A 14,003-nucleotide genomic window follows, 5' to 3' on the forward strand; every position below is an offset into this window, starting at 1 on the left:
AATTGGATCAATACTTGAAGGACTATGGTGAAAGAGCAGGGAAGTGGGTCTAATCGGACAGCTCTTTCAAAGCACAGGCAGCATGGGCCAAATGACCTCCTTCTGTGCTGTATCAGTCTATGATTCTATAAGTGCTTTTTAAAGTGCAGCCACTATTGTAATGCAGGAAACATGGCAGCCAATTTGTGCACAGCAAGCTCCCACAAAGAGCAATGTGATAATTGTTATGTATTGAATAAAGAGTCTGACCAGATACTGTGAGCTCAACGTAAGGTGTGACCGCAGTCCTTTATTACAGGTCTCCAGAGTGCCTCTACAGCCTGTGAGGCCTCCTTATGTACAGGTGCTCCCAAGGGATTGTGGGATCCTTTGGGACTCCAGGGGATGAGCCCTCCGGTGGTTAAACAAGGTATTTACGGGTTCACATATGTACAAATAATGATCAGCTTTTTTTATTGATGTTGATCAATCTTAGCCCCAGGACACTGACCCTCCCACTGAAAATGCTCTCCCTTATCCCATTGTCTCCTGTGCCCTCTCTAAACCTATCGTCATTGTCCCAGTGCCAGTACTGAGGGAGCACCGCACTGTGGGAGGGGCCATACTGAGGGAGCACCGCACTGTGGGAGGGGCCGTACTGAGGGAGCACCGCACTGTGGGAGGGGCCATACTGAGGGAGTGCTGCACTGTGGGAGGGGCCATACTGAGGGAGCACTGCACTGTGGGAGGGGCCGTATGAGGGAGCACTGCACTGTGGGAGGGGCCGTACTGAGGGAGTGCTGCACTGTGAGAGACAGACTATTATCTGAATAGTGACAGATTAGGCTAAGGAGAGGTGCAATGAGACCTGGGTGTCATGGTACATCAGTCATTGAAGGTTGGCATGCAGGTACAGCAGGTGGTTAAGAAAGCAAATGGCATGTTGGCCTTCATAGCGAGGGGATTTGAGTACAGGGGCAGGGAGGTGTTGCTACAGTTGTACAGGGCCTTTTGTGTACGGTTTTGGTCTCCTAACTTGAGGAAGGACATTCTTGCTATTGAGGGAATGCAGCGAAGGTTCACCAGACTGATTCCCGGGATGACGGACCTGACCTATCAAGAACGACTGGATCAACTGGGCTTCTATTCACTGGAGTTCAGAAGAATGAGAGGGGATCTCATAGAAACGTTTAAAATTCTGACGGGTTTAGACAGGTTAGATGCAGGAAGAATGTTCCCAATGTTGGGGAAGACCAGAACCAGGGCTCACAGTCTCAGGATAAGGAGTAAGCCATTTAGGACCGAGATGAGGAGAAACTTCTTCACCCAGAGAGTGGTGAACCTGTGGAATTCTCTACCACAGAAAGTTGTTGAGGCCAATTCACTAAATATATTCAAAAAGGAGTTCGATGTAGTCCTTACTACTAGGGGAATCAAGGGGTATGGCGAGAAAGCAGGAATGGGGTACTGAAGTTGCATGTTCAGCCATGAACTCATTGAATGGCTAGAAGGGCCGAATGGCCTACTCCTGCACCTATTTTCTATGTTTCTATGTTTCTGAGAGGGGCAGTAATGAGGGAGTGCAGCACTGCGAGAGGGGCAGTACTGAGGGAGTGCTGCACTGTGGGAGGGGCAGTACTGAGGGAGTGCTGCACTGTGGGAGGGGCAGTACTGAGGGAGTGCTGCACTGTGGGAGAGGCAGTACTGAGGGAGTGCTGCACTGTGGGAGGGGCAGTACTGAGGGAGTGCTGCACTGTGGGAGGGGCAGTACTGAGGGAGTGCTGCACTGTGGGAGGGGCAGTACTGAGGGAGTGCTGCACTGTGGGAGGGGCAGTACTGAGGGAGTGCTGCACTGTGGGAGGGGCAGTACTGAGGGAGTGCTGCACTGTGGGAGGGTCAGTACTGAGGGAGTGCTGCACTATGGGAGAGGCAGTACTGAGGGAGTGCTGCACTGTGGGAGGGGCAGTACTGAGGGTTCGCTGCACTGTGGGAGGGGCAGTACTGAGGGTTCGCTGCACGGTGGGAGGGGCAGTACTGAGGGTTCGCTGCACGGTGGGAGGGGCAGTACTGTGGGTTCGCTGCACGGTAGGAGGGGCAGTACTGAGGGTTCGCTGCACTGTGGGAGGGGCAGTACTGAAGGTTCGCTGCACTGTGGGAGGGGCAGTACTGAGGGAGTGCTGCACTGAGGGAGTGTTGCACAGTAGGAGGGGCAGTCCTGAAGGAGTGCTGTACTGTGGGAGGGGCAGTACTGAAGGTTCGCTGCACTGTGGGAGGGGCAGTACTGAGGGAGTGCTGCACTGAGTGAGTGTTGCACAGTAGGAGGGGCAGTCCTGAAGGAGTGCTGTACTGTGGGAGGGGCAGTACTGAGCGAGCGCTGCACTGTGGGAGTGGAAGTACTGAGGAAGAGCTGCACTGTTAGAGATGCTCTCTTTCAAATGAAAAGCTAAACCAATGTCCCTTCCGCCCTCCGAGGTGGACATAAAAGTTCACACAGCTGGTACTGGAAGAACAGGGCAATTCTCCCCGGAATCCTGTGGCCAATATTTATCCCTCACGCACATTACTAAAAATACAGTTGGTGTCCGGTCATATTGCATTTCTGTCTGTGGGAGCTTGCTGTGCATACATTGACTGCCACGTTTCCTACATTAGAACAGTGACTACACTTCAAAAGAACTTCATTGGTTTTAAAGTGTTTTGGGACATGCTGAGGTGGAGAAAGTATATAGTTCAGTCATAAATTGCTCCAATAAATGCACAGAATGTTTTTTGGATTTATTCGGGGAACTATTCTCAGAGTTTACACTGACAACAAATCAAAATAGCAATCAAACTGTATCTCGATTTGGTCTCTCTTCAATTTTCTCTGCTCGAAAGAGAACAGCCCCAGTTTCTTCAATCTCTCCACATGACTGAAGTTCCTCATTCCCGGTAAACCTCCTCTGTACCTCTGATAGCTTCTTTGTGACATCACAAACACACGGACTACAAGAACATGATGCTTTTATAATATACATCAGCAGTTGTATTTACACAGTAGTCCACTAGGGGGAGCTACATTATACTTCTCCCCCCTTAATGAGTAATTAATCATAACAAAATAATCATCATACATAACTTGCATGGTTATACACATCAAAGATATTCGGGCCAAAATGTCCCCCCGCCCGAAATATTCCATACACAGCACGTTTCTATGGTTTTTACTGCCATGGCGAGTGAGGTCGCCTCTTGTGCAAAATTCTGCTCTTTGTTTTTTTCACTCGGACCTGGAAGTCGCACTTAATGGGGGCGGATATGCGGCGGTGACAAGACTAGAGGGGGGAAGTTGCGGGGGGAGGCTGTGGAGTGGTCCCGGTGATGAGGTCATCACAATGCCACATCACCACGGCTCTCCCCTTCACTTAAAGGTGAGAGCCTGCGCGATCTTTAAACTTCGGTCGACTGGGCCTCTAGGTTGGGTTTCTGCAGGACCAGCGGCCTGGCACTGAAAAGGGGGTGCCAGGCTGTCTGTTGGTGGCCCGGCCGAACCTGGAGGAATAATTGTCGGGCCGACATGGCAGTCGTCCGACAAAATAAAAAACATGGCGGCAGCAGCAGTAGGTCCTCCCCTTTAAGGGGAGATGTGCCACCATTACAGAAGGCCTCAGCCTCACTGGACCACCACAAAAAAGCTTGCTTTGGTACCACCGGGCGGGCCGTAAGTTTTCACGGCAGAATTTCGCCGTTGATGGGGGCGGGGCGGGGAGTAGATCGACGGTACACACTGTGATGATGTACTTAGCACGGATCGGCAACAGCGGAGCAGTGGGGGGGAGCGGGTCACCACCGGGATAGCACAGAAGCGGAATTGTGATAATGGCAGCCATTACACGAAAAGTCAGCGGCCATTGCACTCCGCAGTGTGGCCGCCACTTTCCGGTGTTAAAAAGCCGAAAGGAAAGGAGCAATTTCAGCCCCATGGACTTAGTTTACCATATTTACAAATCAAACTTAACCAGGGGTTTTCTGTTTCAATGAGGATACCTTCGTTCTCCAAACTTGGTGTCGCAGTTAGACTCATCCTAGGCTGAGCCTGAGGAGAGTTTTTCTTCAAGAGATGCCCTTGATCTACATTTGAACTCTGTACAACTTCAGACTGTCTGCCTGCCTGACTCAGACTTAAATTCTGACTTTCTCTTGGACTTGTTTCTAGTACATCAGATGTAGGATTTGCTATTGGTACTCTACTTATAACAAGACTATCTGACTCATCAGAAATAATCGAATCATTTCAACTTTCAGCTCCTTCAATATGAACAAACCTAACATTTCCATCATCAAATATGTGCGAGGACCATATATCTTTAATATTCCTGGTAACCACTTTAACCATTTATGGTGATGGTTCTTCATTCTAACCTTCTTATTCAATATTACACATCTCTCTCTCTTACTCTACCTCTATCATGATTCTCTTTCTGTCTTAATTGTTTCTCTTCTACTGACTGTGTCAAGTCATATCAACCTCTAACAACCCAAAAGCCCAGAAGAGGACAAGTACTTACATGGCCAGGATGTGGGTTACCATGGTGCCAAAGTGGTCAAACAGTAAACCACTGGGGAAGGCCACAAAGCTGATGATGCAGGAGGCGAGGGTGAAGATGAGGGTGAAGCGCTCATCCTGCCGATCGCAGTCCACTGAGAGAGAGAAAGAAAGGACGAGAAAGTGAGTGAGACAGACAGAGAGAAAGAGCATCGATTTCTACAGCGCCTTTCACCAACTCAAGACGTCCCAACTGAAGTCCTTTTGAAGTGTAGTTACTGTTGCAATGTAGAAAACATGGCAGCCAATTTTCACACAGCAAGCCCACACAAACAGCAACGTGATTAATGACCGGATCATCTGTTTTTTTGTGATATTGGTTGTGGGATAAATATTGTCCCTATACCTTGGGCAGAACTGCCCCTGCTCTTCTTCCAATAGTGGCTGTGGGAACTTTTCTTCCACTAAGAGGGCAGACTGGGGCCTTGGTTTAATGTCTCATATGAAAGACGGACCCTCCAACAGTCTGGTGTTCCCTCAGTAATGACTTTCCGACAGTGTAGCCTTCCCTCAGAACTGCCCCTCCAACAGTGTGGCTGTCCTGCAGTATTGTCCCTCTGACAGTGTCGCACTCCCTCAGTACTGCCCCTCTGACAGTGTGGCACTCCCTCAGTAATGCCCCTCCGACAATGTGGCACTCCCACAGTACTGGCCCTCCAACAGTGCGGTGCTCCCTCAATACTGCCTCTCCTATTGACCCTATGCCAATTTGCTCGTGGCTCAGTAAATAATGCAGTGATTACTACCTTTGTGGTTTTGCTTTTCAATTTCGTCCCTCGATGTTCAAACTCTCTCAGCAGAACCTCTTTCTTAGTTCTACCTATGTCATTGGTACCTACATGTATCACGGCAACTGGATGCTCCCCCTCCCACTCCAAGTTCTCCTCCGGCCCGGAGGAGATGTCCTTTACCCTGGCACCAGGTAGGCAACATCGCCTTCAGGATGCACACTCTCGGCTGCAGAGAACCCGATCTATCTCCCGAACTATACTATCCCCAATACAACCATCTGCCTCTTTACTCCCCGCACTTGAATGGCTTTCTGCACCACGGTACTTTGTTCAGTCTGCTTGTCCACCCCGCAGTCTGCACACTTATCCACAAGTTTTGCAAGAACCTAAAATCTATTGGACAAGTGCAGGGACTGAGGCTCCTGCAATACTACCTCCTGGATCCCCTTACCTGCTTCACTCGCAGTCACATGCTCCAGTCCCTGACCATGTGTCAATTCTAAAGTATTTAATCTAGAGGGTGTGGCTGCCTCCTGGAGCAACAGGTCCAAGTAACTTTCTCCCTCTCTCATGTCTCGCAATGGCTGCAGCTCGGAATCCAGCTCCTCAACCTGGAGCCGCAGACACTTACCGCAGATGTAGTCGCCCTCGACCAAAACTTCTAGAACCTCACACATATTGCAGCAACAACACATCTCCTGTTTTCCCATTATTTTATTGAATTAATTAGTTTAGCGTTAATCAAGTATTTACCCTATATAGTTTATCAAATTAGTTAAACAAGTAAAGGTCAGTTTTTAGTATTTAGTTATATGCTATATATTAATTTAAAAGAAAAACTTAGCCCACAATCACTACTAATCACTTACCTGCATTACCTGTGATGTCACATACAGGGTTCTCCTCACCCGGAGCCATGCGATCTCCTGGGAGAGTCATTAACCAGAAAAAAACCCAGGCCAATTGCGGAAAAATCTGGGAAAATTCATCTCCGATCCAACCAGGTGATCAAAACTAGTCCAGGAGATCACACTGGCTGTATGCTGATGGTATGTTGCCTCCCGAGTGCAAGGGTCAAGGATGTCTCAGAACGGCTGCAGGGCATTTTCGAGAGGGAGGGTGAACAGCCAGTTGTCGTGCTGCATATAGGTACCAAAGATATAGGTAAAAAACTGGATGAGGGCCTACAAGCTGATTTTAAGGAGCTAGTTTAAAAAGTGGGACCTCAAAGGTAGTAATCTCAGGATTGCTACCAGTGCCACATGCTAGTCAGAGTAGGAATTGCAGGATAGCTGAGATAAATTGCAGGATAGCTCAGGAATGGTGCAGAAGGGAAGGATTTAAATTCCTGGGACATTGGAACCAGTTCTGCGGATGGTGGGACCAGTACAAACCGGACGGTCTGCACCTGGGCAGGACCGGAACCAATGTCCTAGGGGGAGTGTTTGCTAGTGCTGTTGGGGAGGGGTTAAACTAATATGGCAGGGGGATGGGAAACTAGGCAGGGAGACAGAGGGAAATAGAATGGGGGCAGAAGCAAAAGATAGAAAGAAGAAAAGTAAAAGAAAAAGTGGAGGGCAGAGAAACCTAAGGCAAAAATCAAAAAGGGCCACATTACAGCAAAATTCTAAAGGGGCAAAGTGTGTTAAAAGGACAAGCCTGAAGGCTCTGTGCCTCAATGCGAGGCGTATTTGTAATAAGGTGGAGGAATTAACTGCACAGGCAGTAAAGTGTGTTAAAAACAAATATGATATAATTGGTATCATGGAGACATGGCTCCAGGGTGACCAAGGCTGGGAGCTCAACATCCAGGGGTATTCAACATTCATGAACGATAGACAGAAAGGAAAAGGAGGTGGGGTAGCATTGCTGGTTAAAGAGGAAATTAACGCAATAGTAAGGAAGGACATTAGCTTGGATGATGTGGAATCTGTATGGGTGGAGCTGACCAAACTGGTAGCAATACGGTGAGGAGGATTTCCTGGAGTGTATTAGGGATGGTTTTCTGGACCAATATGTCGACGAACCAACTGGAGGGCTGGCCATCCTAGATGGGTGATGTGTAATGAGAAAGGACTAATTAGCAATCTTCTTGTGCGAGGCCCCTTGGGAAGAGTGACCATAATATGGCAGAATTCTTTTTAAGATGGAGAGTGACACAGTTAATTCAGAGACTAGGGTTCTGAACTTAAGGAAAGGTAACTTCGATGGTATGAGACATGAATTGGCTAGAATAGACTGGCGAATGATATTTAAAGGATTGACGGTGGATAGGCAATGGCAAACATTTAAAGATCACATGGATGAACTTCAACAATTGAACATCGTTGTCTGGAGTAAAATTAAAACGGAGAAGCTGGCTCAACCATGGCTAACAAGGGAAATTAAGGATCGTGTTAAATCCAAGAAAGAGGCATATAAATTGGCTATATAAAGCAGCAAACCTGAGGACCACAAGGAATTTAAAATTCAGCAGAGGAGGACAAAGGCTTTAATCAGGAGGGGGAAAAGAGAGTATGAGAGGAACCTTGCTGGGAACATAAAAACAAATTGCAAAAGCTTCTATAGATATATGAAGAGATCAAGATTAGTGAAGACAACCGTAGGTCCCTTGCAGTCAGAATCAGCTGAATTTATAATGGGGAACAAAGAAATGGCAGACCAGTTGAACAAATACTTTGCTTCTGTCTTCAGGAAGGAAGACACAAATAACCTTCCGGAAATACTAGGGGACCGAAGGTCTAGTCAGAAGGAGGAACTGAAGAAAATCCTTATTAGGCTGGAAATTGTGTTAGCAAAATTGATGGGATTGAAGGCTGAAAAATCCCCAGGGCCTGGTAATCTGCATGCCAGAGTACTTAAGGAAGTAGCCCTAGAAATAGTGGATGCACTTGTGATAATTTTCCAACAGTCTATAAACTCTGGATCAGTTCCTATGGACTGGAGGGTAGCAAATGTAACACCACTTTTTAAAAAAGGAGGGAGAGAGAAAACGGGGAATTATACACCAGTTAGACTGACATCAGTAGTGGGGAAAATGATGGAATCAATTATTAAAGAAGAAATAGCAGCGCATTTGGAAAGCAGTGACAAGATCGGTCCAAGTCAGCATGGATTTGTAAAAGGGAAATCATGCTAGACAAATCTTCTGGAATTTTTTGAGGATGTAACTAGTAGAGTGGACAAGGGAGAACCAATGGATGTGGTGTATTTGGACTTTCAAAAGGCTTTTGACAAGGTCCCACACAAGAGATTGATGTGCAAAATTAAAGCAGATGGTATTGGGCGTAATGTACAGACGTGGATAGAGAACTGGTTGGCAGACAGGAAGCAGAGAGTCAGGATAAATGGGTCCTTTTCAGAATGGCAGGCAGTGACTAATGGGGTGCTGCAGGGCTCAGTGCTGTGACCCCAGCTATTTACAATATACATTAATTATTTAGATGAAGGAATTGAGTATAATATCTCCACGCTTGCAGATGACTCTAAGCTGGGTGGTGGTGAGAGCTGTGAGGAGGATGCTCAGAGGCTGCAGGGTGACTTGGACAGGTTAGGTGATTAGGCAAATGCATGGCAGATGCAGTATAATGTGGATAAATGTGAGGTTATGCACTTTGGTGGCAAAAACACGAAGGCAGAATATTATCTGAATGGCGGTGGATTCGAAAAAGGGGAGGTGCAACGAGACCTGGGTGTCATGGTATATCAGTCATAGAAAGTTGGCATGCAGGTACAGCAGGCAGTGAAGAAGGCAAATGGTATGTTGGCCTTCATAGCTAGGTGATTTGAGTATAGGAGAAGGGAGGTCTTACTGCAGTTATACAGAGCCTTGGTTAGGCCTCACCTAGAATATTGTGTTCAGTTTTGGTCTCCTAACCCCGAGGAAGGACATTCTTGCTATTGAAGGAGTGCAGCGAAGGTTCACCAGACTAATTCCCAGGATGGCAGGACTGACATATGAAGGGAGACTGGATCGTCGGAGCCTGTATTCACTGGAGTTTAGAAGAATGAGAGGGGATCTCATAGAAACATTTAAAATTGACGGGACTGGACAGATTAGATGCACGAAGAATGTTCCCAATGTTGGGGAAGTCCAGAACCAGGGGACACAGTCTAAGGATAAGGGGTAAGCCATTTAGGACTGAGATGAGGAGAAGCTTCTTCACTCAGAGAGTTGTTAACCTGTGGAATTCTTTATTGCAGAGAGTTGTTGATGTCAGTTCATTGGATATATTCAAGAGGGAGTTAGATTTGGCTCTTACAGCTAAGGGGATCAAGGCATATGGAGAGAAAGCAGGAAAGGGGTACTGAGGTGAATGAGCAGCCATGATCTCATTGAATGGTGGTGCAGGCTCGAAGGGCCGAATGGCCTGCTCCTGCACCTATTTTTCTATGTTTCTATGTCTGCTGTGGCTTTTATTCCCACTCTCGGGCCTCGGTCTGCTCCGGCTCAGGTACGTTGCCACTCTGCGGAAAAAGTTAGGAAAAACAAGGCAAAGCAAAACCTCCCGCCCCCACTTCACCAGACTCTCCCACTTACCAAACCCTGTTTTCCCACTCTGAGCTGCTGCACTCCGAGCTAACAGCACGTGCCCTCGATTTTTTAATTGCTTGTGGCTCAGATGAGTCACCACTGGTCAGCTGCTCAAAAAACGGTTTTAACTAGTTTTAACTAACTGGCTATTTAGCAAACTACTGGAGAGCGAGCTAGCTAGTTTGTCTCTACCTCAGCCTGAAAGAATGCTAAATATTTAACTGTTAATCTTACTTAAAGGCGACTAGCAATTGCCACCAACCTCCAAACCCTTAAGACTCTCCCACTTACCAAACTCGGTTTTCCCACTCTGAGTTGCTGCACAGATACAAAGTATTCATTATATATCTTACCGACATCTTCTGCCTCTACACACAGATTTCATTGACGGTCTCTAAGAGGCCCCACTCTTTCTCTAGTTATCCTCTTGCTCATTATATCTATAAAACATCTTTGGCTTTTCCCTGATTTTACTGCCAACATTCTTTCATGCTCTCTCTCTGACTTCCTGATATCTTTTTTAATTCTTATACTCCGCTAGAGTTTCTGCAGTGTTGAGTTCTCCGTATCTGTCATAAGCTTCCCTTTTTTTCTTTATCTTACTCTATATGTCCTCTGACATCAGAGGGCTCTAGATTTGTTAGCCCCACCCTTTTATTAGTGGAACATATTTGCCTTGTACCCTCAGGATCTCCTCCTCGAATGCCTCCCACTGCTCTGACACTGATTTACTATCAAGTAGCCATTTCCAGTCCACTTTGGCCAAATCCCATCTCAGCTCAGCAAAATTGGCGTTTCCCCAGTTGAGAACTGTTTTCACTGGTCCCCCTTTTTCCTTTTCCATAACTACCCAAAATCTTACTGAATTATGGTCACTAGCACCAAAATGCTCTCCCACTGATACCCCTTCCACCTGCCTCTCTTCATTCCCCAAAACTAAGTACAGAACTGACCCTTCCTTGTTGGGTTTGTTATGTACTGACAAAATAATTTTTCCTGAATGCATTTTAGGAATTCCGCACCTTCTGTACCATTCACACTACCTTTTTCCAAGTTAATATGGGCATAGTTGAAATCCCCCACTATTACAGCTCGATAGATTTTGCACTTTGCAGCAATTTGCCCACATATTTGTTCTTCTATCTCACTCTGACTGCTTGGGGGTCTATAGTACACTCCCAATATTGTGATCGCCCCTTTTTTATTCTTTAATTCAACCCATATAGCCTCGTTTGATGACTCCTCTAACATATCATCCCTTCCCACAGATGTGATTGTTTCTTTAATCAATACTGTACACCCGCTCCTGTTTTACCCCCCTCTCTATCCAGTCTGAAAACCCTGTAACCAGGAAAGTAGAGCAGTCATACCTATCCTTCTGTCAGCCATGTCTCAGTAATAGCTATAATATCATACTGCCAAGTGTCAATCTGTGCTCTCAGCTCATCTGCCTTATTTCCTATACTCCTTACATTGAAGTATATCACATTTAGTATTGCTAAACTACCCTTTTGTCTATTTTTCAGCCCTTGTTTCATCTATCTTCCAAATTCACTTTCTACTTCTACTACTCTGATGCCCAATTCCAGCTTTACTTCTCTTCCCACTGAATCTATTCTCCAGTTCCCATCCCCCTGCCAAGCTAATTTAAACCCTCCCCAATAAGAATAGCAAAACCTCCCGCGAGGATATTGGTCATGGGTATATTGAGGAGCAACCTGTCCGGCTTGGACAGGTCCCATCTCCCCCAGAAACAGTCCCAATGCCTCAGGAATCTAAAGCCCTCCCGCATGCACCATCTCTGCAGCCACATATTCATCTTCTCTATCCTCCTATTTCTGTACTCACTAGCACGTGGCTCCGGGAGTAACACGGAGATTGCTACCTTTGAGATCTTGCTTTTTAATCTTTCTCCTAGCTCCCTAAACTCTGCCTGCAGGACCTCACCCCTTTTTCTACCTATGTCATTCCCTTTACTTATCTCTTCCTATTTACATACCTATAGAAATGGTTACAATCTGTTTTTATGTCTCTTCCTAATTTACTCCCATATTCTTTTTCTCTTTCTTGATCAATTTCTTGGTCCTCCTTTGCTGAATTCTAAAATCCTCCTAATCCTCAGGCTTATTAGTCTTTTTGGCACCATTACAAGCCTCTTCATTCGATCTAATAGTAGTTTTAACATCTCTTGTTAGCCATGTTTAACCAGTTTTCCTGTGAGGTTTTTGCGTCTTAAAAGAATGTATATTTGTTGTAAATGATGTATTAGATCTTTAAATGCTAGCCATTGCTTGTCTACCATCATATCTTTTAATGTAGTTTCCCAATCTACCTTAGCCAAGTCACCCCTCATACTGATATAGTTTGCTCTGTCCCTCTCTCCCTGTCACTCTTTTTCACTGTCCCTCTCTCGATCTGTCATCCCTTTCTCTCTCTCAGTTTCTCTCGCTCTCTATCTCTCTCTTTGTCCCTCTCCCTCGCTCTCTCTGTTCCTCTCTCTCTCTGTCCCTCTCTGTCACCCCTGTCTCTCTCTTTCCCTCTCTCTCTTTCTCTGTCTCTCTCTTTGTCCCTCTCCCTCACTCTCTCTCCCTCTCTCTCTCTGTTTCTCTCTCTCTCTGTCCCTCTCCCTCCATCACTCTCTCTCGCGCTCTCTCTCTGTCCCTCTCTCTCTGTCACTCCTTACTCTCTCTCTCTCTGTCCCTCTCTCATTCTCTGTCCCTCTCTCTCTCATTCTCTGTCTTTCTGTCTCTCTCTCTGTCCCGCTCGCTCTTTCTCTCTGTTCCTCTCGTTCTCTGTCCCTCTCTCTCTGTCACCCCTTTCTCTCTCTCTCTGTCCCTCTCTCTCTCTCTCTCTCTTTCTCTCTCTCTGTGTCTCTCTCTCTCCCTCACTCTCTCTCTGTCCCTCTCTCTGTCACCCTTTTCTCTCTCTCTCTTTCTCTCTGTTTCCCTCTCTCTCTCTCTCTGTGTCTCTCTCTCTCTCTCTGTCTCTCTGTTTGTCTCTCTCTCTGGCCCTCTCCCTCCCTCACTCTCTCTGTCCCTCTCTCAATCTCTGTCCCTCTCTCTCTCTCTTTCTCTGTATTTCTGTCTCCCTCTGTCCCTCTCGTTCACTCTCTCTCCTCCTCTCTCTCTGTCCCTCTCTCTCTGTCACCCCTTTCTCTCTCTCTGTCTCTCTCTCTCGTTCTCTGTCACTATCTCTCTCTGTTGCCCTCTCTCTCTGTCCCTCTCTCTCTGTCCCTCTCTCTTTCTGTCCCTCTATCTCCCTCCCTTCGGACACTTACTGGTGCCATTCCAAACTCAGTCACTCTCTCTCCCTCTTTCCCCTACCCCCTCCCTTCCCTCATCCCGCAGATACTCACTGGTGCCATTCCTCGCGCCGGGGTCGCTGGAGTTGTGCAATGGGACACAGAGGTCGGAGAAATATTCCTCCTTCTTCAGGACGAAGACGAGGGAAGCCCAGCCGAAGATCACGCCCGTGAAGCTGATACACTCGAAGAGCCCGGTGGCAAAGGTCAAATACCGCTTAACCTTCTTGTTCAACGGTGCCATTGACCCCGAGTCTTGTAAAATGCCCTTTTATAACCTGGGAGGTTCCTGATCCAGTGCCTGAAAGAAAGAGCTCCCATTTCTACAGTGCCTTTCACCACCTCAGGACATCCCAATCGCTGTACAGTCAATGACCTATTTTTGAAGTGTAGTCATTGTTGTAATGAAGGAAACGCCGCAGCCAATTTGCACACAGCAAGAACCCACAAACAGCAATGTGATCAATGACCAGATAATCTGTTTATATTGATGTTGGTTAAGGGATAAATATTGGGTCCCAGGACACGGGAGAAACCTCATTCCCTGATCTTCTTCCAATAATGGCCAGAGGTTCTATTATGTCCTCCCATGGGGATAGATGGAACTTTGGTTTAAAATCGCGAAAGACAGCGTATCCTACAGTGCAGTGCTCCCTCAGTACTGACCCTCTGACAGTGCAGTGCTCCCTCAGTACTGACCCTACAACAGTGCAGTGCTCCCTCAGTACTGACCCTACAACAGTGCAGCGTCCCTCAGTACTGACCCTACAACAGTGCAGTGCTCCCTCAGTACTGACCCTACAACAGTGCAGTGCTCCCTCAGTACTGACCCTACAACAGTGCAGTGCTCCCTCAGTACTGACCCTCTGACAG

General features: G+C 46.9%; 1 protein-coding gene across 1 annotated transcript in view; it reads right to left on the reverse strand.

Annotated features, from left to right (window-relative positions):
- Positions 1–13,374, reverse strand: part of LOC139266707 (equilibrative nucleobase transporter 1-like) — an 84,063-nt gene extending 70,689 nt beyond the window's left edge. Inside the window, exons 1-2 of the mRNA XM_070884294.1 lie at positions 13,185–13,374; positions 4,527–4,659 (exon numbers count right to left, since the gene is read on the reverse strand). Of these exons, the coding sequence (XP_070740395.1) occupies positions 4,527–4,659; positions 13,185–13,374 (323 nt within the window). The remainder of the gene's footprint in view (positions 1–4,526; positions 4,660–13,184) is intronic.
- Positions 13,375–14,003: the final 629 nt, after the last annotated feature.

The sequence above is a fragment of the Pristiophorus japonicus genome, chromosome 7, assembly GCF_044704955.1.
Source record: "Pristiophorus japonicus isolate sPriJap1 chromosome 7, sPriJap1.hap1, whole genome shotgun sequence".
In the NCBI taxonomy this organism is placed as follows: domain Eukaryota; kingdom Metazoa; phylum Chordata; class Chondrichthyes; family Pristiophoridae; genus Pristiophorus; species Pristiophorus japonicus.